Source organism: Solanum lycopersicum, chromosome 9 (genome assembly GCF_036512215.1).
Source record: "Solanum lycopersicum chromosome 9, SLM_r2.1".
NCBI lineage: Eukaryota > Viridiplantae > Streptophyta > Magnoliopsida > Solanales > Solanaceae > Solanum > Solanum lycopersicum.
Window position 1 is genome coordinate 66,782,030 of NC_090808.1, and position 22,311 is coordinate 66,804,340.

Below are 22,311 nucleotides of genomic sequence, written 5' to 3' on the forward strand. Positions count from 1 at the left end.
ATCATAGTAATATTTATCTAATTTTTAGGACCACTTATTACTAAATAATAAATTAACTACTACTATATTATTGTTGTGAAACAACAACGTTTTGGTTGTTATGATGAAACGTACACTATATCAGTATGAAAAATTCAAAACGATTAGTATAAATTATATTGAAAATTTGATATTTTTCTATTCTTAATCAGACGTATTGGGTTTCATATTTTAAAAAGGGACTAAACTTAGAAGAGAAGTTTGTTTGAAACTACTTTTGTCTCTTTCTTGTTCCCATTTCTCTCTTAGATTTCAAAAAGTGAACTACTTTATCTCTTTCTTTGTTCACATTTTATTTTATTCTATTATAAATATGGCATCCTCATATTGAGATTTTTAGAAATTATTCTAATCATTCACAGTGCAAAAGAAGATGGAAAGCCCTAGAGTTGAGGAGAGTTATGACAAAATGAGTGAATTAAAAGCGTTTGATGATACTAAGGCCGGTGTTAAAGGACTTGTTGATTCTGGAATTACTAAAGTACCTCAAATATTCGTTCTACCGCCAAAAGACAGGGCTAAAAAATGTGAAACACATTTCGTTTTTCCAGTGATAGACCTTCAAGGTATCGATGAGGATCCGATTAAGCATAAGGAGATAGTGGACAAAGTTCGAGATGCATCGGAGAAATGGGGTTTTTTCCAAGTGGTTAATCATGGGATTCCAACATCCGTCTTGGACAGAACGTTGCAAGGAACACGACAGTTCTTTGAGCAAGATAACGAGGTTAAGAAACAGTATTACACTCGAGATACTGCGAAAAAAGTGGTTTATACTAGCAATCTTGATTTGTATAAATCTTCTGTTCCAGCTGCAAGTTGGAGAGACACGATTTTCTGTTACATGGCTCCGAATCCTCCCAGTCTACAAGAATTTCCAACTCCATGCGGGTAAGTATTTTCATTTCTTAGTCTGGAGATTCTTTAGTAGCTCAGTGGCAGAGGCGGACCCTCCGCCGGGTGCTCGAGCACCCATTAATTTCGTTACGGAATATATATATATCTACGTAGAAATTAATATGTATTTGTATAAAATTAACATAGAGCACCCAATGAATAAACGATTTAGTTGGCCCAATGGCTCCTGGATGAATACTCTGTTAACACATATTTTTTATATTTTCAGTTTAAATTTCTAGATCCGCCACTGCTCAGTTGATTGACTATCTAAAGACAGCAAAAATTCCTAGATCTGTCGCTGCTCAGTTGATTGAGTATCTAAATACAGCAAATTCTTAGATCCGCCATTGCTTAGTTGATTGACTATCTAAAGACGTCTGATTTTATATAAAAATATGTCATGTTTCAATGCAGGGAGTCATTAATAGACTTCTCCAAGGATGTGAAGAAACTGGGATTCACTTTACTTGAATTATTGTCTGAAGGTCTCGGTCTCGATCGTAGTTATCTCAAAGATTATATGGATTGTTTTCATCTTTTCTGTTCTTGCAACTACTACCCACCATGTCCTCAGCCAGAACTCACCATGGGCACCATTCAACATACCGATATTGGTTTTGTAACGATCCTTCTACAAGATGATATGGGAGGGCTCCAAGTTCTTCACCAGAATCATTGGGTTGATGTTCCTCCTACACCCGGTTCTCTAGTGGTGAATATTGGAGATTTTCTGCAGGTTAGTAGTCGATATTATATACAAAGTTTATCGCGCAACACATTTAGAAAATCTTTTTTTTAATTATTTTTTGCAGCTCTTGTCAAATGACAAGTACTTAAGTGTCGAGCACAGAGCAATCTCAAACAATGTTGGATCAAGAATGTCAATCACGTGCTTCTTCGGTGAAAGTCCATATCAATCTTCCAAGCTTTATGGACCGATAACTGAATTGTTATCAGAAGATAATCCTCCAAAATATCGCGCAACCACAGTGAAAGACCACACTAGTTACCTCCATAACAGAGGCCTAGATGGAACTTCTGCATTGTCCCGTTACAAGATCTAAGAATAAGAATAATAATGTTATCTATTATTACTATTTATACTTCTGCAGATTGTACCTTTGAATTTGAAGCAAATGTTTGAGTTAAATACTTTCACGTTTCTAAGCAATGTAATATAATTTATAAAGTATGTGCTTGCTATATATTGTTGTTTAAAACATTAAATAATATTACATAAATATAAACACCATAATATAAGGATGTTTAGCATTGTGGGAAAATGAAGGATTAATAAGTCATATTAGTATTTCTCTATGTCACATAAATGTGCCTTCAACTCAATTTCCGCTGATATTTATCTTCTTTTATTTTAAGTAGACGCTTAAACTATTGTATAAAATTGAATGAGTAGACATACTCGTCCTATATTACAGTTCTCGTGAAATAAACTCGATTCTCGAAATGATTTGTGTTATGTTATGCGGGATGCATATTATGTTGTAACACTCGCAACTAGAAAGAAATAGAAAAAAGTTTAAAATCCAAAAATAATTACTTTTGGGAAGTATAAGGAAATTTGGAAAATTTTATGTTAAAAGTGAGTTTTTGGTCAACTTAAAACGACCATAACTCCTAGCTCATGATGAGTAGGTGTAGTTCCATATATGATTGAAAATCTCTTGAAATGATCTTTCGAACACTGTCAAGTTTGCATAATTCCGAATTCGTATTAACGAGTTATGTCTTTTGGAAGTTTGGGTGTTTTATCAAGGAAGTCCAATCAAAATTTGGGAAGGGAAAATTTGTTTTTTCCTTATCTAATTTAGGGAATAATTGGGGCTAAAGAAGACTTCTTTCAGTTTAGAAAGATTTAGAATTCATGCTAGGGCTTGGTGAAGAGAGGAAAGAAAAGAAAAGAGGAGAAATCAAGAAAATTCAGAGAACATTTAATCTTTTCCTGTGAAATTTGTCGGGAGTGATTCCTAAAAAGGTATGTGAGATCACATGGCATTGGGTTAGTTCAACCACGCACCAACCATGTTTCAATTAGGCGAATTTGAGTTTTGAATGTTAAGATATTGAGTTCTTAAAGAACATTGTTGAAAGTTTCATTGAGTTCTTGATGGTTGTGTTGTTGAAGTTTCTTGATGGTTTGAATCATGTTTTCTGGTGTAATTTCGGGTTGAATATATTGTAAATTGATAGTAATAATGATCTAAGTGTTTGGGGAAAGAACCATAGAAGTTTAGAGGGTTTGGAGATGAAAAACAAAGGACAAAAGTCGGAGACGCCTGGGGAGGGCCCTAGCACATCGCGCCTCTCAGAGCCCCAAAAGAGGCTCAATGAAGTTTGACCTCTGGGATGTGGCGCCAGCTAGAGCTCCCCACCCAACTCTATGATGTTTCAGGATGGTGCTCCACACCTCTCAGCGCTCCAACGACGTCAGTTCTCCTGATTTTTTCCCCTTCTTTCCGTACTAGTTCCTTAGTGATGTACCTATGTTTCTTAGTTGATTCCAACACTCTAAGGTACATCTATACATCATGAAATTATCCACAAACATGAGATCACGAACCTTGAATCTATAATCCAATTCAAGAAAAGTTAAGATAAAAGTCAAAGAAGTTAAGAGTCAAGTCTAAAAGTTAAGAAGCAAGTCAAAGAAAAGTTCTTAAAAGTTTTCAAGAGTCTTTAGCAATGTTTTAACCTTGTTTTTAAGACTAAAGTTTCAAGTTAAGTAAAAAGTAAAAAGTTGAGTTCATTCTCAAAAAGCTATAGAGAACTAAGTATTCCCAAAGAATTTATTAATGTTTTCACATTTAAAATAAGAGGAAACTATTTCCAAAAGATTTTTGAGCAAGAAAAGGACATTGATTCAAAGAGAGTTTTAAGCTAAGTGTTGAGTAATTATCTCAACATTAATAAAGAAGTTGTTTTAATAATACATGAGCTAAGTATATTTTTTGGAGTAGTATTGAGCACCGATATTAGAATGCGAGTTCATAATAACTCAAGTCTCCATAAACCATGTAGCCATCATGAATATTAAAGAATCATACTTTTTTTATTATCACTTAAGTTAAGCTAGTGGATCCACTAAATTAAGTAATTCTACTCAACAGTAAAATATAGGACAGTTCTGGCAGCGTGGGCAAGACGACGTATTACCACTAGACTTATAATGATGGTTGTCAGTTAGAGAATCTCCCACAGAAACTATGTTACTTCGTTATATAAGTAAAGTTGAGTTTGTTATCGCATTTTCTTTAATGAACTAAGTTGATTCAACTGTTTATAAGCTATATGTATATTGCATATGTCTTATTTCTTCATATTGAGTTAAGTTATTCCTGAGTTGATAAGAGCCGAGGTAAGTGTTTCCTTCATATCCTTTTCAAGCTCAAGTTGTGTTTAACAATCCAACTCGCATACTCGTACATTCAATGTGCTAATTCCAGTTGGTCTACCTCATCTTATGATCCAGACGCATGTAACTAGGATCGGCATCCGGCACACCGTTGATCCATTGAGTAACTCAGAGTCAGTTGGTGAGCCTCCTTACATTCCGGAGGACATATTTTATCTCTTATTTTATAGTTTTCAGTTGTTAGGATTATTGTGGGTCCTGTCCCAACATCTCTCTTTGTTTTAGAGGCTTCATAGACAGATACCATTAGTTCTTTTGTCTTATTCATTTCAGTTGTATACGTTTAAGACTTGAGTTACTGTTTGGCTAAGTTATTATCTTCTCTTGTGTTTATGTCTTTCATTGTGTAAGTAAGTCAGACTAACGGTCCGCTCGAGGCCAACAATGACCTTCGAGAATCAGCAATGCGCAGGGTGTAGGCTCGGAGCGTGACAATCAAGTAGGATATGTGTGATTACTTGTTCACACTCAATATTGGACACTAATCGATGTCAATCAAATCTAAGTTAAAGGACATATTTATGTGTTATGCCCATTTTTCAGAGTTTCAAGATAAACATTATTTTTTGGGTAGGTGATGATACACTAGAGTCTTAGTAACTACTATAACTCTTTTGTCATAACATGTCGTTTATTTATAAAAGGAACATGCAAAGAACACACAGTATAATAATATATATACCTCATAAAATTGATAAGTGAAGTCTGGAAAAGATGATGTGTATCAATTTTATCTTACCTTCTTAAAGTAGAAAGATTATTTTTAATAGATCCTCGACATAATAAACTTAAAAAATATATGATTATTAATATGACGTTTAGGATATTCTAATACCTTGATCGTTCAAAATTTAATAATAATTTACTCATTTGATAAGATTGTATAAGAATTGAACAAGTTTTAATAGTTTTTCATAAATTGTGAAATTATTATGTTCATGAAACAAAACTTTAGAAGGGGAAATTTCCCAAACATACACTAAAAACAACTTAATTAGGCTCCATATTTATAGTATATTAATTAGGATTCGTAGCTACATGTTAGAGGGAGGGGAGAGGCTAGCGAGAGCGGGCATAAAATGGAAAGGGGCGAATTGTATTTGTATATATGTCAAATTCTATATGTATATCTTTTAGATAATGGTATATATGTAACTGGAATAGATATGCATTTGCTGATCTAGCGAGCTAGATTTGAAGAGGGAGGAGAGAAGCGAGCAAGATTCAGAGAGAGGCGGATTGTATTTCTATATTTGTCAAATAATTGTATATGTATAATTTGTATTTGTATATGTATATGAAAGGAGAGAGGTGATAGAGAAGAAGAGAGGAGAAATGCCCATGTAATTATAGTTAAAATGAGGTTGATAGTGATAATTAATTCAAACAATAGCCATGTTATCCAATTAAATAGCATAAGTTTACTTATCCGCATAATTGCACTTATTTTTTTTTTAGTTCAAATTACTTGAAAATTATTGAAGTGATGATGTGACATATTCCTATATAATTTGATAGAAGTAGTAAATGTCACAGGGTGATAATATGACTCGTGGTGATATTGTTCACGTAATTAAGCTTTGTGGAAGTAAGAGAGTCCCATTTTGATAAGAAAAGTCAGAAAACGTAATATTTTAAAAGTCTAAATCTTTTTTTAAAAAAGTAAGAGCAATTTTTTTTATCCAATAAATATTAATGGTAAAAATTGTAGTTGAATTCATTTCACTTAGTTGTAAAATAAACTTAAACGAATAACCGATGAACTAATAACGCAAAAGTTAAATCAAGTAACGAAATGAAGAAATAATGGGTTCGATGGATTAATAATAATTAAGCATGCCACAATCATCATGCGGCAAGTATATACACAATATTTTATGGGATCTATAATTTCGTTATTTGATTTAACTTTTTGTATAAATGAAACGGATTATCTGACATGTTTTAATAAAACAGTTAATTAAGAACATATTATTTTTATGTGAAAATAGTCAACTCAAAAAGATGTAATAAAAATCATGAAATGTACCTCTACAAGATTTATTCTCAAATTTACTAAATTCAATGAACTTTGCGACAAAAGATTATAAACCTTTATAATTTAAGAAATTATAAATTCTAATTTTTCAGCAGCACACAAACCTTTCGAGGTATGTGTTTCCAAGTCTTTGAGTTGCCCACAACTTAAAGACTATAATTCTACTTCTACTAATTGAGACAACGTATCTTTGACCGTTTTGACTGACATGTTTCATTTTTCTTTGTTAATTATCAAAATTACATAAATTCGAACAATATATATGTATAATTAATCATCATGTGGCCAATGTTCATTATTCCAACTAATATATATTTGTGTTAAGTAGGGATCGTAAAAGGGAAAATGTCAATGTTTCTCTATTTTCAGGAGTCAGACTCGAGATCTTTGAAAAAGGTGTGAGGAATATAATTTCATTCATCTCATTACACTCATGCGTTGGTAAATTTTAGCTTTGAAATGTCTAGTTTACATCCAAAATAATTTAAGCTATGTATATATTTTTCAGTATTTCGATTGAGAGGTATAATCCTCTCATTTACACAATGCAATAACACAATATGATCTTAAGAAACCTAACACAATATGATCTTAAGAAACCTATCTCTAGATTACAACATTCAATACAATTTGTATGCTAAATTCTCTTATTTCAATCTTTATTGGTATCTAATTACTTATGGTATCCAAATTCAATCCAATTCATCATCATCATTCTCTTATAAATCAATATAATAGCTTCAACAACTTTTTAACCCCTTCATCAATAGCTTTCAATTTTATCTTCTCACTCAATTGCATTGCCTTCAAATGAATTTGTTTCCTAGGCTTCTCCTCTATCACTTTCCTTATTCCTTTTGCCACCTCTTCTTTCATTATTTTCCCATTTTCACCTCTCAAAATCTCCACCCCTATGCCAAGTTCCTCCACTAATCTTGAATTCAATGGATGATCATGATTCATAGGCATGGCTATTATTGGTATGCCAAAACTCATGCTTTCTAAAATCGAGTTCCATCCACAATGAGTTATAAAACCTCCAATGCTTGAATGGTTCAAAATTAGACTTTGTGGTGCCCATCCTTCAATAACCATCCCTTTTCCCTTTGTACTTTCAAGAAAACCTTGTGGAACCATTTCTTCAATTGTTTTGTTCACCCCTTTAGGAAATTTGATTGTCCAAATAAAATTAACTTTGCTTAGCTCAAGCCCTTTTGCTATCTCTTCAATTTCTTGCTTTGACAAGAAGCTTTCACTTCCAAATGATACATAAACACATGATAATTGATCCTTCTTGTCTAGCCAAGATTGAATTGTCCCCCAATCCTCCTCCTCATCTATCATCGCCTCGCGAATTAATGGTCCAATTGGTATCAACTCTTTCTTTCCTATTGTAGAAACATAATCTATATACTTCCCCTCAGTCTCCCTACAAGTGTTCAACAAAACAATGTTGTGAGATTGTTCAAAAGACTCAAGGATTATGTATGCAAAAGCTTTCTCATCGCGTGGTTTTATTGGTTGTATGCCTAATTTCTTGATCTCATGGTCATGAAGGTATATGGAAGAAAATGGAAAAGATGTAAGGCTTGAACTCCCATGAAGAAATTGGTGGTAAATGTAGGCAAGACCAGAAGTTGAAGAAACATAAAACATAATAGCATGAATACTGTATGATGAAGCCATAGTTGCTACCCATGGTTGGAACCCATCATATATAATCAAGTTAGGTTTTAGGGTTTCAATTATGCTTGGAAATTTGGAAGAAGCCATTTGAAAGGCTTGAATAAGGTTTAGGTACCATCTTTAACAACTACCTCCAAAATTATAAACCTTTTTCTTTCTCTTTCAAATTTAATGACATTATCAATAATTACTTTATTCTTACTATTTTTTTTGATCCACCTTGTGGTGACATAGGGTTTGACATAGATCCCTATTATATTTTTTGCAACTTTTTTTTGAAATATATTCAAAACTTTAATTTAATTGAAATTGTTATAACAAATCTGAACTTTGGAAAGAATTTGTTACTTCATGTATTATTTAATAGTGTATTTTAAAGGTATATATGTGAACACGTGGACATCATAGATATTACATCATTATAAATAGTAAAGTGTCCATGTGAGCATATATATTCCTTTAAAATACACTATTAAATAGTGCAGACGGATAATAAGTCATGATCAGAATTTGAGATTGTTACAGCAATTTCGGTCAAAGTTAGGTAATATTTCGAACCCTTTTCCCTATTTTCATACTATTAAATAGTTAAACTATCATTAAAAAGATCTAATATCATGTTAAATCAATATTTTGAATCTAACTCACGCTCTTAAAAATCGGTTGTAGAGAGAAGAATTACGCAAGCCTCGTAAGAAGTCGAGCTCTCACTAACCATCAAAACTTTTATTATTCTTTAACATTATCGACCCAAAAATCAATATAGTTAAATAATTTATATTTATAATTGTGATTTCAACAATAACTTTGTCCAAGGTTGAACATTTTTATTATTATTATTTTATAAAGGGTAATATGGACTTTATTATTATTATTCATATATAAGAAAGTGAAATATTACTAATTTAATTGTGCAGGCGGCATACGAAGTATTCAAGAAAAATATAGAGAAAGCCAGTAGCGTTGAAGGGTCCGTCAGAATGGATCGACCTCCATATATTGAGGTTTCTCCGTTCACTTTTATTTATCTCGTTTATCGATACTATTAAAAATAGAAATTTTAAAAAATACGATTTTTTAAAATCTCAATTCACTAGAAAAAAATGCATGGGGATAAATAAATTCTTAAAAGACTATAAATAGCCGCTAGATATAATATTTTTTTTTATTGATTCAATTAAAATATATGCGGAAATAGTCACTACATATTTTTAGTATAAAATTTAAATAACAAATAGTACTTCCTCTGTTCAGTTTTATTTGTCATGTTGTGCTTTTCGTAGGTCAATTTGACTTATTTTCAAAGTTAAATTAGATTATATTTATTCAATTTTAAACAAAAAATTTAGAATTCAAAAACTATACGAAAAGTACTATAGTTGCAATTTTTTTACATATCAATATGATGAAAAAATATATCTTAAATGTTAGTTAAAGTTTGTATAATTTGACTCTAAAAATGAAAAATATGACAATTAATAGTGGACACATAGAGTAATTTTTTAGACGTAATACGAGAGTCAAACTGTATAGACTTTAACCAATATTTTAAGATATTCATTTTCATCATATTAATAAGACGAAGATTGAAACTTATAGAATTTTTTTTTTCCATTTAAATTTTTTGATTTGTTAGCACAAATGAGAAAATTTTAGGGTTACAAAATGTAATTAAGGTGAGATTAAGAATAATAATCAAATATTTATGAGGTGCAGGTGATACATGATAATAAGGAAAGCAAATTGCCACAATTAGTTTATATGTCACGTGAGAGGAGACCATCGAGCCCTCATCGTTTCAAGGCTGGAGCCTTAAATGCTCTCGTAAGTAATATTATTCTGCACGAAGTATCTCACGTTCACATAATATTCGATTATTAAAATTGAAATTTGGAAGAAAACTTTTAATAGCATAATTGGTTGAGTTTACATTTCATCAACTTTAACACTAGTTTTCTAGTATCAAGATTAATCACAAATAGTTATATAAAAAAAAAAGTCTAGGAAATTAAAATGAAATATATTTTTTATATTATCAGATCATCTAAGAAAGTCAATCAGATATATAAAGTTTGATAAGCTGCAAAACATACTAACAATGTAATGACAGAGATCTTTTAATCAAAGGTTTTGATTTTGAATCAGCCTTGGTCGGGGCACCTTTCCTGTTAAAACGAGACATACATAACATGAATTTAAATTATTTTAGTCAGTATATACGTTCGGGATAACACATAAAGTAGTTACTAACCTAGCTACTTTCCTATATTTAAAAATCACGAACAATCACTACTAGAAATCGATCAATTTTTTGAACAATCACTTATGGTTATTATTATTTTGTGGTCATGACATGCAGCTTAGGGTTTCAGGGGTAATGAGCAATGCACCATATATGCTTGTTTTGGATTGTGACATGTATTGCAATGACCCTTCTTCAGCCAAGCAAGCAATGTGTTTTCATCTTGATCATAATATTTCTACTACTCTTTCCTATGTACAATTCCCTCAAACATTTTATAATGTTAGTAAAAATGACATCTATGATGCTCAATCAAGATCAGCATATCAGGTACCTACACGTCCTCTCACTACAACAAACAAAAATGATCATTAGCGGCATTTAATATGTATTTTTAGCGCCAATTGTCATTCTTTGTATATGTCCCTAGCCTTTAGCAACATTGGTTCTAATGACACTTAACTAATGCCGATAAAGACTTTAGCACTCTTTATTAGTGTCAATATTTAATGCCGTTAAAAATTGCTTTTGTTGCGGTGTCTTAATATATGTTGCAATAATTGTATTCTATATATTTCTATTTTTTCCACTTCATTACATATGTACAATTTTCGGGCGTCTACACGGTCGGGTCGGGCCAAACCTGATATACATATGTATTTGTATATCTGGAGAGCGAGATTGGAGATGGGGGTGAGCGAGATTGGGAGAGGAAGGAGAGAGGGAGAGAGTGGAGAGAGTTGAATTGTATATGTATATCTATCATATAATTGTATATATGTAAATGGTATACATACGTATTTGTAAATCTGGCAAGTGATATTGAAGAGGGAGGAGAGAGGCGAGCGAGAGAGACTAACTGTTTATGTATATGTATATAAAAGAGGAGAGAGACGAGAGAGGAAGAGAGAAGAGAGGCGACGTAATTACAACTAAATTTAAGTTGTGAGACGTAATTAAGTCAAACTATAGCTATGTTAACTCATTAAGTAGTATATGTTTGCTTATCCGTGTAATAGATGATCTGATTGTATAAATATTTTTGAAATCATCAGTACATACTCCTTAAAATCTCATTTCTCTCTCTCTTTTTTTTTTTCTTTTAATTATAGAATAAGTATCAAGGGATGGATGGAGTAGGAGGGACTGTTTGTGCAGGCACAGGCTATTATTTGAAGAAAGAAGCATTATATAGTACTCCAATTAACCAAGATAATATGACTACACTTTTTCAAAAAGCTCAATTAGAATACAAGTGGGAATCTCAATTGTATCAATCAGGTTTATCTTATTAATTTACACATAATTGTGTAGTTTATTTTGTTTAAGCATATAATTCTATGAACATTTTATATATTTATTAATTAAAAATATGTATATTTGGTTTATAGAGGAGTCACTTCAAGAGGCAGAAGAAAAGTTTGGTGCTTCTAGAAAGTTCATTAACTCTTTGAATCATCAAAGAAATGGAAGGGAAAATGTTCTATGTGATGAGATGATTGATGAAGCTAAAGCTCTTGCTTCTTGCACTTTTGAAGAAAATACAAGATGGGGTAAAGAAGTAAGTATCATCCTATTACTATACTAGTCCATATATATTTTTAGGCACGTTAAATAAGCGGGTTGAACTGAATTAAAACGGCTAAAATGAGTTAAGTCATTAACTCATTCAAGATTAAAATAAGCCGAATTAACTCATTCAAGATTAAAATGAGCTGAGTCAAGATGGAATACATAATAAATCATAATCGAACCTGATGACTCTTTTTATGTTTAATTATATCAAATAAAACTAACAAAATTCCTTTTTTATGATCGTTTATAACAGGTATCAAATAATAATAATAATTGCTTAGCCCAATTTTTGGTATGACTAAATTGAGTGGGTCAAAAGAGATAAATTAGATGTGTGATATATTTATGACCTTATTTTGACACTTGTGTTAAATTATGTGATTATTTCGTCTAAAAGCTTAAACTGTTGTTTTCAGATAGGGTACTCATACAATAGTTTACTAGAGAGCTCATACACAGGCTATCTCTTGCATTCTAAGGGGTGGAAATCAGTATATCTTTACCCAAAGAGGCCATGTTTTCTTGGTTGTAGCACCATTGATATGAAAGATGCTTTGGTCCAACTCATGAAGTGGGCTTCTGGGCTAGTACAAGTTGGACTTTCAAAATACAGCCCATTTACTTATGGGCTCATGTCAAAAATGCCTTTAGTCCAAAACATGTGTTATGGATACTTCATGTTCTCACATTTCCTCTCCATTCCTTGCTTCCTCTATGGCATTGTTCCACCTTTGTGCTTCTTGAGTGGCACTCCACTGTTTCCCAAGGTAAAAACTTAATTTTATCACTCACACATAAGTATCTTTCAAAGTATAATATTATTAAAAATTCCGATTTTGCAAGTCGAAATGGACATATGAGTGATTGATTACTAAAGAAAGAAAGGTCAATCTTCAAAAGGCTTGATGGGACGAATTTCCTCAAACTATAGTGGTGATTAATGAAATTACTAGTTTATTTTTTTGTTTAACCATCTGGTATCCGAAACTTAACGGTGCGGCTTAAGTTAGTTTATGTTACATACGGCCCACTAAAGAGGAAGCATCCCCTACTATAAATTTCTTAAGACTCGAATTCAAGACCTTTAATTAAAATGAATTTTATCTATACCACTACATCCTTGTTGGTATACTAATTGTAAATTAAATAAGAGTTAGTGTCAGTCGTGTGTGAGACACAAAATAATGATTTTTTTTTTGAAAAATTCATGTACATAACTTATTCAATTGTCTTTATTTATTATTTACAGGTGACAAGCCCATGGTTTGCTTTATTCACAACCATATTCTTATCATCTCTATCTCAACATTTATATGAAGTCATGTCTAGTGGTGGCAACTTAAGAACATGGTGGAATGAACAAAGAATTTGGATAATAAAAACAGTCACAGCTTGCTTATTTGGATGCTTAGATGTTTTAATGAAGTGGTTAGGTGTTGCAAAGGCAAATTTCAGGTTAACAAACAAAGCTATAGATGAAGAGAAATTAAGGAAACATGAAAAGGGTAAATTTGATTTCCAAGGTGCTAAGTTATTTATGGTTCCTTTGACATTTTTAGTGGTGTTTAATGTGATATGTTTCATATTTGGAATGAAAAGATTGGTCTTAGAGAGGAACTTTGAGGAGATGTTTGGACAAGGTTTCCTTTCTTTTTATGTTTTAGTTCTTAGTTATCCTATATTAGAGGGTTTAGTAGTATCAAAGAAACAAAAGTAAAAAAATGTTTTCTTGAAATTTGTGTATATCATGTATAAATAATGTTGTGACATCAATATAAATGTTTTTGCTTTCAGTTTGTTGCATTATTAATTCACCTTTCATCTTGATTCATAATCAAGAAAAACGGGAACTAAAGCACATATTTTTTTTTTTTTTTAAAGAATTTTGAAAGATATCAATCTTTCGTTATGTAAAAAGATATCTCTTTTTTTTTAATCTCCAAAAATTAAGAGAGAAAATAGTCTACTTGGATGGATGGTTTAATTTTTAAAAATTACAAAATCTACTATTGAAAAGATTACCTGTGGTGATCTGGTTGTGTAATTTTATTTTATTTTACACTACTTATATATGTAAGTTAAAGTTAATGGGATCTATTGATCGATATGTCTTGTCTTAGCCCACTAGTATCTTTCTCTTTGGGAGATAATAGATAAATCATATTGCAATAATCATGTGACACGTTTATTATGGAGATGTGATAATTATGTAAATTTATTCAAATATTGTATTCATCAAAATAATACAGTACGAGATAATTCAATACAACGAAACCATACATAAGCTTCAACTTATCAACACAAAAGCTTCAACCCTTTTTTAACTCCTTCATCAATAGCTTTCTCCCCTTTGAATTTTATCTTTTCACTCAATTCCATTGCCTTCAAATTAACTTGTTTCCTAGTGTTATCCTCTACCACTTTCTTTATTCCTTTTGCCACCTCTTCTTTCATTATTTCTCCATTTTCACCTCTCAAAATCTCCACCCCTATGCCAAGTTCCTCCACTAATCTTGAATTCAATGGTTGATCATGATTCATAGGCATGGCTATTAATGGTATGCCAAAACTCATGCTTTCTAACATCGAATTCCATCCACAATGAGTTACAAAACCTCCAATACTTGAATGGTTCAAAATTAGACTTTGTACTTTCAAGAAAACCTTGTGGAACCATTTCTTCAATTGTTTTGTTCACCCCTTTAGGAAATTTGATTGTCCAAATAAAATTAACTTTGCTTAGCTCAAGCCCTTTTGCTATCTCTTCAATTTCTTGCTTTGACAAGAAGCTTTCACTTCCAAATGATACATAAACACATGATAATTGATCCTTCTTGTCTAGCCAAGATTGAATTGTCCCCCAATCCTCCTCCTCATCTATCATCGCCTCGCGAATTAATGGTCCAATTGGTATCAACTCTTTCTTTCCTATTGTAGAAACATAATCTATATACTTCCCCTCAGTCTCCCTACAAGTGTTCAACAAAACAATGTTGTGAGATTGTTCAAAAGACTCAAGGATTATGTATGCAAAAGCTTTCTCATCGCGTGGTTTTATTGGTTGTATGCCTAATTTCTTGATCTCATGGTCATGAAGGTATATGGAAGAAAATGGAAAAGATGTAAGGCTTGAACTCCCATGAAGAAATTGGTGGTAAATGTAGGCAAGACCAGAAGTTGAAGAAACATAAAACATAATAGCATGAATACTGTATGATGAAGCCATAGTTGCTACCCATGGTTGGAACCCATCATATATAATCAAGTTAGGTTTTAGGGTTTCAATTATGCTTGGAAATTTGGAAGAAGCCATTTGAAAGGCTTGAATAAGAGTGGAGTTGAGATGGGGAGGGAGGTCTTTAGTTGTATGGTAATGAGGTGGTAACTCATGCAAATAAGGCAAGTGAAATTCAACAAGTTGTATGGATTGATTATAATTAGTTGAGTTTTTATCTAGGGTTTCCTTGATAGATTTGAGAATAATTGGTGTTGAGAGAAAATATATGTGAAAATTCATTTTTGATAATTTCTTGGCTAGTGCCAAAAAAGGATTTACATGGCCAAAACCTAACCATGGAAATAATAGAATACTAGGACTATTTTCCTTAATTCTCTCCATGAGTGGAATAATTATGCAAAATTTTATAAAGTATATATTATAGTTTTATAGGATAGAAAAAGTTAGCAATATGGACTTTTCATTTAGTTTTTGATGATCTTTACTAGTCGACTGTCATTTACGTACACGAATTAATCTCATCTTTTAATGGACGGTTATCTATTTATAATACTTTAGTAATAATTAATTAATTATGATAGTTTAATTATCAAAATTATCAACGATAATTATATTTTGATACTCTTTTATTAATGTCTAGAAGTGTATAGCAACATTATCGGATCTAATTGCATTAAACTAAAGTCAGTAATAATTTTAACATTTTTTAATAATGTACATATTTATTGTTGATAGATCGATATTATTTTTGTTACAATGAAACTATAGTTATCGTTTCACTCATCTTCATATTTTTATATGGTTAGCGTAATAAAAGTTGTAATTAAAACAAAAACAGGAAATTTTGAATGTTCACTAAGAGCATCTTTTTTCCGTTTAATTAACGTAGAATAAAAAATGATTAAAGTAATTATGTATGGTAACCAACAGGCAAAATAAATCAATATTATTAGATATGGTGGATCTTTTGGATTTTGACAGATTTAATGTGTACTAAAATAAAATTTTAAAAACATGGCACAATTATAGAAATAAATATTCAAAAAAATATAATCTAATTATATCGATGTGATTTCACTAATTAAATGAAGATATCATCATCGGATAGCAAATCAGAGACTAAAAACACAACAGCTACAGTAAGAAAAAAAAGTGCAATATTTTGTGAATGGTCAGATAAATCATCTTCCTCGTAAATTTATATTGTATATGTAAAAGTTATATAAAATATAAAATTTAAAATTACTTCTCGTATATATTTTATAAATCGTAAATATTATTAACGAAATTTTTAATTTTATCACCAGACATACTACATAAAAAATTTTAGATTTGTCGTTATGAGAAAATATTTATGGTCACTTAGTATTAAATATAGTATCTAGCTGTATATTAAAAAAAGTGATTGCTTTTTCATATAGTCAAATAGTAGGTTCAATAATAGAGATGACTTTTACTTTTGGCGTTTAAAATGATAAATTTATATTAGGAATAATTAACCTCGTACATGAAAATTATATAAATTATAGATGATAGTATTTTTATTATTATTATATTTTCTAAAACGTGGTACATGATGTCTAACCTCTTTGAAGAAACATAAGTTGGTGGACACACCAATGAATTTTCTACATTTATAATTTGTTTATATAATATTTGTAATATTGACATTAGAATTCCATTAAAAAAAATTCCCTACATTTTAATAATTAACTTACAAAACTCTAACTAATTTTTGAATATTATTTAGATATATGTTAGTTTGCATTATTACAATTCTTATAAGATTTTGGTGCGTTTAGATACATCTAGATACACGTATCACAAGATACAAGAAATCAAAGTTAGGTATAATTGTTCTAGTTACACTGTATATTTACATGTATGCATAGACAATTTCACTCGTCTCCCTATCATCTCACTTGTCACTCTCATATCTCGCTTGCATATCTGGCATCCCAGATACATGTGAATCACAAAAAATATATTGTGTGAACCTAGTGTGCTTCCGTGCACCTGAGATTATGGACAAATCTTGCTCGCCTCCCTCTTGTTTTTGCTCGCCTCCCTCCTGTTTTTACTCGCCTTTCTCCCTATTCCAGTGTATCTAGTAGCAAAATTACTAGGTGTATCTGACTTGAAAACCAACGATAAAATTATTAATTAATTAATAATTAGATAAAATATAAATATTCAAATTATAGATAGAACTAATAAATATAATGGAAATATTTGTGTAAGTAGTAGTTTTTCCTATTTTAAGGCCAATTTCCCCTGGGCTTTAACATTAACAATATTGTTTGGGCTTACTTGGCCCAAACAAAACTCATGGCTCCATTTACCAAGCCCATTTCAAATCAAATCATATGTAGCTGCCTAAAGGGATCAATCCACAGAACTACACACAAATAATAGTAAAGATTGAGATGGAACTGTAAATATTGTTTCATTTTTAATCAGATATCTTTCGTTCAAGCCCTTTTATTAATATTTTATTTGTTTATAAAGGAGCTTTCTCATCCTAAAAAAAAATACTACTCGTAACTATGTAAGCAGGAGCGGATCCACATTGAAAGTTTTGACTGTTTGAGTATTCATTAATCTCGCATCTAAGTATATATATTTATATAAGAAGCAGTTGCTTTGTATAGTGGTCGATTGTTGGTGCTCAAAGTTATACATTGCATCTGTTGTGGCTAAGTTCGATTCCCTTTTACTGATTAAGTCTTCTTGGAGCACCCACATTCTTAAATTCCTGGATCCGCGACGACGTAAACAAAATTATGCTCGTAACATTTATTTTTTTTAAAAAAAAAAACATGTGGTGAGTTGTACTAAAAACAGAAGTGTCATCATTACTAGGAAACAAACAAATAAATACTTACAAAATACAAAGGAGAAAATGAAGGGAATGAGTGGGCTTTTTGATAGTTCCCATGTCTTCCAATGTTTCCTTAAATTCTATTCAATCCATTCCTCCTAACAGAGAGTGATGTTTCATCAGCAACCAAATACCTAAAAGAGAGAATATTTTAAAGCCTTATGGAATGATACTAATTTTTTTTTTTTTGGAAAACTTATCTACTTACCTAAGTGTTTCTATCATAAATATTATTCGTAATGATCTTACTAATTAATACTTTCATGTCAGATTCATTACTTCCTCACATTTCAAGTCAGATATATGTATTTTCTTTTTATGTTAGATACATTTTAAAATACATAGGAATAGAGATAAGCAAGAAAAGAAAGTAATGAGCAAGAGAGGAAAAGAGACGATTGAGATAGGAGAGGTGGGGGAGAGAGTCAGTATATCCCACGCACATGTGAATCATTTGAGATAACAAATATATTCTAAATACAGGAAAAGACGTGAGCGGTCAAGCTAAGAAGGTGATGAGCGAAAAAAGGGAAAAAGATAGGAGAGAAGCAAGCGAAAGAGTCATGATATTTCATATACATGTGAATTTCACTAGATGTGTATTGTAACAGAAATATCTAATACATTCCAGATACACTCTGAAATACATATACATAAAAAAAAAAGCGAGTGAGAAAGCTAAATCAGTATATCTTAATCTTCAATACATATAAATCACACTTAAATACAACATATTTAACTTATATTAATAAACTAATTGATCGAACAACACGAACTATATTAACTTTTTTTTGGTATGTGCATGAAACCATAACACTATTGTGAGAGTTGGAATCAGTGTTCAGTAAGGATATCTTTCTTGACCATCTTTTTTGTCACACATAAACATAGTAAGTATTTATTAACATACTAAAACCCTTTAATAGAAGAGACTGCAAAAGCCAAAAAAAAAAATTTTTGCCAAAATTAATTAAATAACTCTGCAATTACGGCTGTGAATTATAATTTTGAATAACTATAGTTGAATGGCCCTAATTGGCCACCAGTCATTCAAATAAATCTAGAGGTAAACATAGTACGATCTTTTGTATAGTTTGAGTGACTCTGAAAAAGAAGTCCTTTTTCTTTGTTTTAAATGGAAACAAAATCTTTGGAATAAAATTTAATTCTCACATTATATTATATTTCTACATAGATATTTTCTTTTATTTACTTTGGAATTGTAAATCAAAGGGCGACATGACAAACTAATAGTACTTATTACTCATCATTACATGCATGCACTAATTCCTAATTAGTATTTCTCTGTTTAAATTTTATATGAAATTAGTTTAATTTGGCTCGAAATATCTAAAAAAAAAACTTTTAAAATTTGTACTTAAAATAAGTAAAAATTTGTGCAAGTTATATTAAGAATAATATAGATAATTTAATGTTAAACTGTTACTTAATTTAGAAATATATCATTTTTAGGATGAACCAAAAAAACATGAGTGATATAAATTGAACAAAAGAAAGTACTAACAATGACCAATTACTTTCTATTCGATTCATATGATTCAGTTTGACGGGATACGAAAATTTAATAAAGGGAAGAATAATTAATATATCTTTGATATAAAATAAGTCAGGATGGACATAATTTTTTATTCTAAACAACAAAAAAAATTTCACGAAAATTTAATAAAGGGAAGAATAATTAATATATCTTTGATATAAAATAAGTCAGGATGGACATAATTTTTTATTCTAAACAACAAAAAAATTTTCATGTTGATATTATTTAGTTATGAATTATAAGAAAATTCAATTACGTAGGGGTATTTTAGCAATAAATTAACTAGAGATTTCAAATAATGTTCGTAGTTAATTTCATTTTTTTTTTGGATTTTTATGTAGATATAATTAATTGATTTCATCAAGCGTAAAATGAAAAGTTAAAATGCTCCGATCCTCTAGGTTATAGCCCGATTAATCTAACACTATATATTTTTTTTTTTTTCAAAAATGATCCAGTGTAATTTTCATCAGTCATAAGGTCTGAAGGTCAAAGTATACCGTATATACAAATTTTACATCTATCATTATAGAATCGATATATTATTTTCGAGAGACCCTTGACTCAAAAAAAATATCTAATAACAATTGAATTTTAAATTTCTCATTTTTATTTTATAAGATAATTTAAAACGATACAGAATCTATATTTATTTTAACCCTAAATTCTTAAATTTTTTTAAAAAATAATCAATTTCATCTCTTGTCAAATATTATCACATAAATTGGATACCGACTATGAATTAGAATATAAAGAGTACTAGTCATGATTATTAAGATGAAGAATATTGACAAGTAGCTTTTATGTATTAGAACCAAGGTTTATTGCATATCTCTTTAAACAAATAAAAGCCTTTTACTTTGAGTTATCGTCTTTCTCTATCAGTTGTTAAGCATATACTATCTTTTTTAGATTAAAAATCAGTCTTTGGTGGTTTCTATTTTAAGAATATATTAAATCTACTTTTTGAAAAATAATAATAATAAGAATCCAACTGTCAAAAATAATGATTACATAAAGGAAAATTAGAATGAGAAAAATGACATATATTGACATGCATCAATTCTTAGGTTTTCAAATTTAACAAAATGTTTTGACTTTGTTTGTGTAATGTGTTAGAAAAGAAAACTTTAATATAATTAGATGGAATCCTATAATCGATGGACGTGAACTATATATTAAAACTCCTATTTTCAAATAATTAAGTTGCATAATATGTGAATTATGATAAAACGGTTGATTTTTTTACTTGTAATCAGCAGAGGCGGAATCAGGTAGGATTAAGGATGTCATTCCAAACCCATTGTAGTGAAAATTATGTTGTTTTACAAAGTTATTTTTTCTTTTATGTACGTATATTATAGAGATGTTGGATCTTCTTGGACTTCTAGGTATACATACTACATCTTTATATTTTGAACCCTAAATTAATGATAATTCCGATTCCATCATTGTTCATCAGAGGCCTCTAGTTCAAGTCCCTAGAAATGAAGAAATCCTGTTGAAAGCGTCACCTCTAAAAATGAGTTTTATAATACTTGATTCCTGATTTAATCGAACTTCAATATCATACGACTTTAATTTACAACCTCACTTATAGAGTTCTTTTAAAAAACTAAAATCCATAAAAATATTCAAAATTGTTGTTTTGAAATGTTGAATTGAGCATTGGAAATGTAAATAAAAAAAGATGACATAAGGTTTAAACTGTATTTATTGTAAATCAGAGGAACATCCTCTGATTCTATTTCCTAGAATAAGCAAAAGGCTAAAATTGGCAGTATAAAGCCAGATAGGATATATTTCTTCTCAAGAATTAAGCTATACATATATAGGGCAAAAAATTATCACATAATATAATAAATTTTAGCACATGATAGGAACTTAGTTGGCATTTTTTAATATATATTACAACTAGTATTCGTTACATATAACTTACGTATAAATATTACCTAAGTCCAATTAATCTAAATGTATATAGTTTAAAAGTAAAATTGACCTATTTTTGAATAGTTTAAGAGCAAAATTGGTGTATTTTCCATTGGGAAGAGTATTTTTGAGCTATTTGACTAATTGGAGCATTGGAGGATATTTTTGAGCCAACAATGTAATGACAAGGGTGTTTTTTTACCTATTTGAAATAGTTTGAGGGTATTTTTTTTTGATCATTTTCGCTTTTCCAGTTACAAAGGATACGTATATTAATAATTAATATCGATTTATAGCTATTAGAATTAGTATAAGTGGGAGATGGCCTTTTGTGGCTTAACAAAAAGAGTTTCTCCTTTGTTTGTGTTCTAACTTTTTGGAAAAACCTAATCGGTATATTCTCCCAATCTAAAATAAATAATAAATATTTGTGTGATTAAATCATGTCATTATAAAGATAAAATGAGAAGTTTTAAGTTAAATTCTTATTAAATTAAGAAACATGTCATTCTTTTTTTTGAACCGACTAAAAAATAATGTGAATAAATTGAGATAGAAGAATCATAACTAAAAAAATCATACTCAAATCTTGCAAATTAATTATGAATAAGTTCAAAAATTATATATAAGAAATCACAACATCTCGCTATTTATATGTAAATATTTTTGCACTGTCGATACATAAAACTTAAACTCTTTAATCCTAAATAATGTCACCAATGGTTCAATTCTACACCCTCCACCCCTTCAACCCCCCCCCCCCCCACCCAACCCTACTAGCTTTTTGTCTCTCAC

At 30.3% G+C, this 22,311-nt stretch overlaps 3 protein-coding genes and 1 pseudogene across 4 annotated transcripts; 2 read left to right on the forward strand and 2 right to left on the reverse strand.

Annotated features, from left to right (window-relative positions):
• On the forward strand, nt 1-2,144 carry LOC138338123 (1-aminocyclopropane-1-carboxylate oxidase homolog). Of its 2 annotated transcripts, none has more exons than XM_069288783.1 (3): nt 1-930; nt 1,354-1,675; nt 1,752-2,144. In XM_069288783.1, exons 1-3 carry the CDS (start codon nt 413-415, stop codon nt 2,001-2,003), a joined length of 1,092 nt encoding a protein of 363 aa, XP_069144884.1. In that variant the 5' UTR covers nt 1-412; the 3' UTR covers nt 2,004-2,144. The 2 variants fall into 2 exon arrangements, with proteins under 2 accessions (XP_069144884.1, XP_069144885.1); XM_069288784.1 differs by having other exon boundaries at nt 12-930; nt 1,723-2,144.
• A 4,730-nt stretch (nt 2,145-6,874) lies between these two features.
• LOC138338124 (UDP-glucosyltransferase 29-like) lies at nt 6,875-8,208 on the reverse strand. Its single transcript, XM_069288785.1, has one exon. It carries the CDS (start codon nt 8,178-8,180, stop codon nt 7,134-7,136), a length of 1,047 nt encoding a protein of 348 aa, XP_069144886.1. The 5' UTR covers nt 8,181-8,208; the 3' UTR covers nt 6,875-7,133.
• An 806-nt stretch (nt 8,209-9,014) lies between these two features.
• LOC101248661 (cellulose synthase-like protein G1) lies at nt 9,015-13,772 on the forward strand. Its single transcript, XM_069288786.1, has 6 exons — nt 9,015-9,097; nt 9,810-9,917; nt 10,453-11,616; nt 11,727-11,896; nt 12,327-12,677; nt 13,160-13,772. Exons 3-6 carry the CDS (start codon nt 11,463-11,465, stop codon nt 13,625-13,627), a joined length of 1,143 nt encoding a protein of 380 aa, XP_069144887.1. The 5' UTR covers nt 9,015-9,097; nt 9,810-9,917; nt 10,453-11,462; the 3' UTR covers nt 13,628-13,772.
• A 335-nt stretch (nt 13,773-14,107) lies between these two features.
• LOC138338125 (beta-D-glucosyl crocetin beta-1,6-glucosyltransferase-like) lies at nt 14,108-15,547 on the reverse strand (annotated as a pseudogene).
• Between the last annotated feature and the right edge of the window lie 6,764 nt (nt 15,548-22,311).

Coding starts and splice junctions, on each gene's coding strand:
- LOC101248661 (XM_069288786.1), top strand. CDS start 11,463: ATGGATGGAGTAGGAGGGACTGTTTGTGCAGGCACAGGCTATTATTTG. Junction 11,617..11,726: donor ATCTCAATTGTATCAATCAG/GTTTATCTTATT, acceptor TTTGGTTTATAG/AGGAGTCACTTCAAGAGGCA. Junction 12,678..13,159: donor GCACTCCACTGTTTCCCAAG/GTAAAAACTTAA, acceptor TATTATTTACAG/GTGACAAGCCCATGGTTTGC.
- LOC138338124 (XM_069288785.1), bottom strand. CDS start 8,180: ATGGCTTCTTCCAAATTTCCAAGCATAATTGAAACCCTAAAACCTAAC.
- LOC138338123 (XM_069288783.1), top strand. CDS start 413: ATGGAAAGCCCTAGAGTTGAGGAGAGTTATGACAAAATGAGTGAATTA. Junction 931..1,353: donor GAATTTCCAACTCCATGCGG/GTAAGTATTTTC, acceptor GTTTCAATGCAG/GGAGTCATTAATAGACTTCT. Junction 1,676..1,751: donor ATATTGGAGATTTTCTGCAG/GTTAGTAGTCGA, acceptor TATTTTTTGCAG/CTCTTGTCAAATGACAAGTA.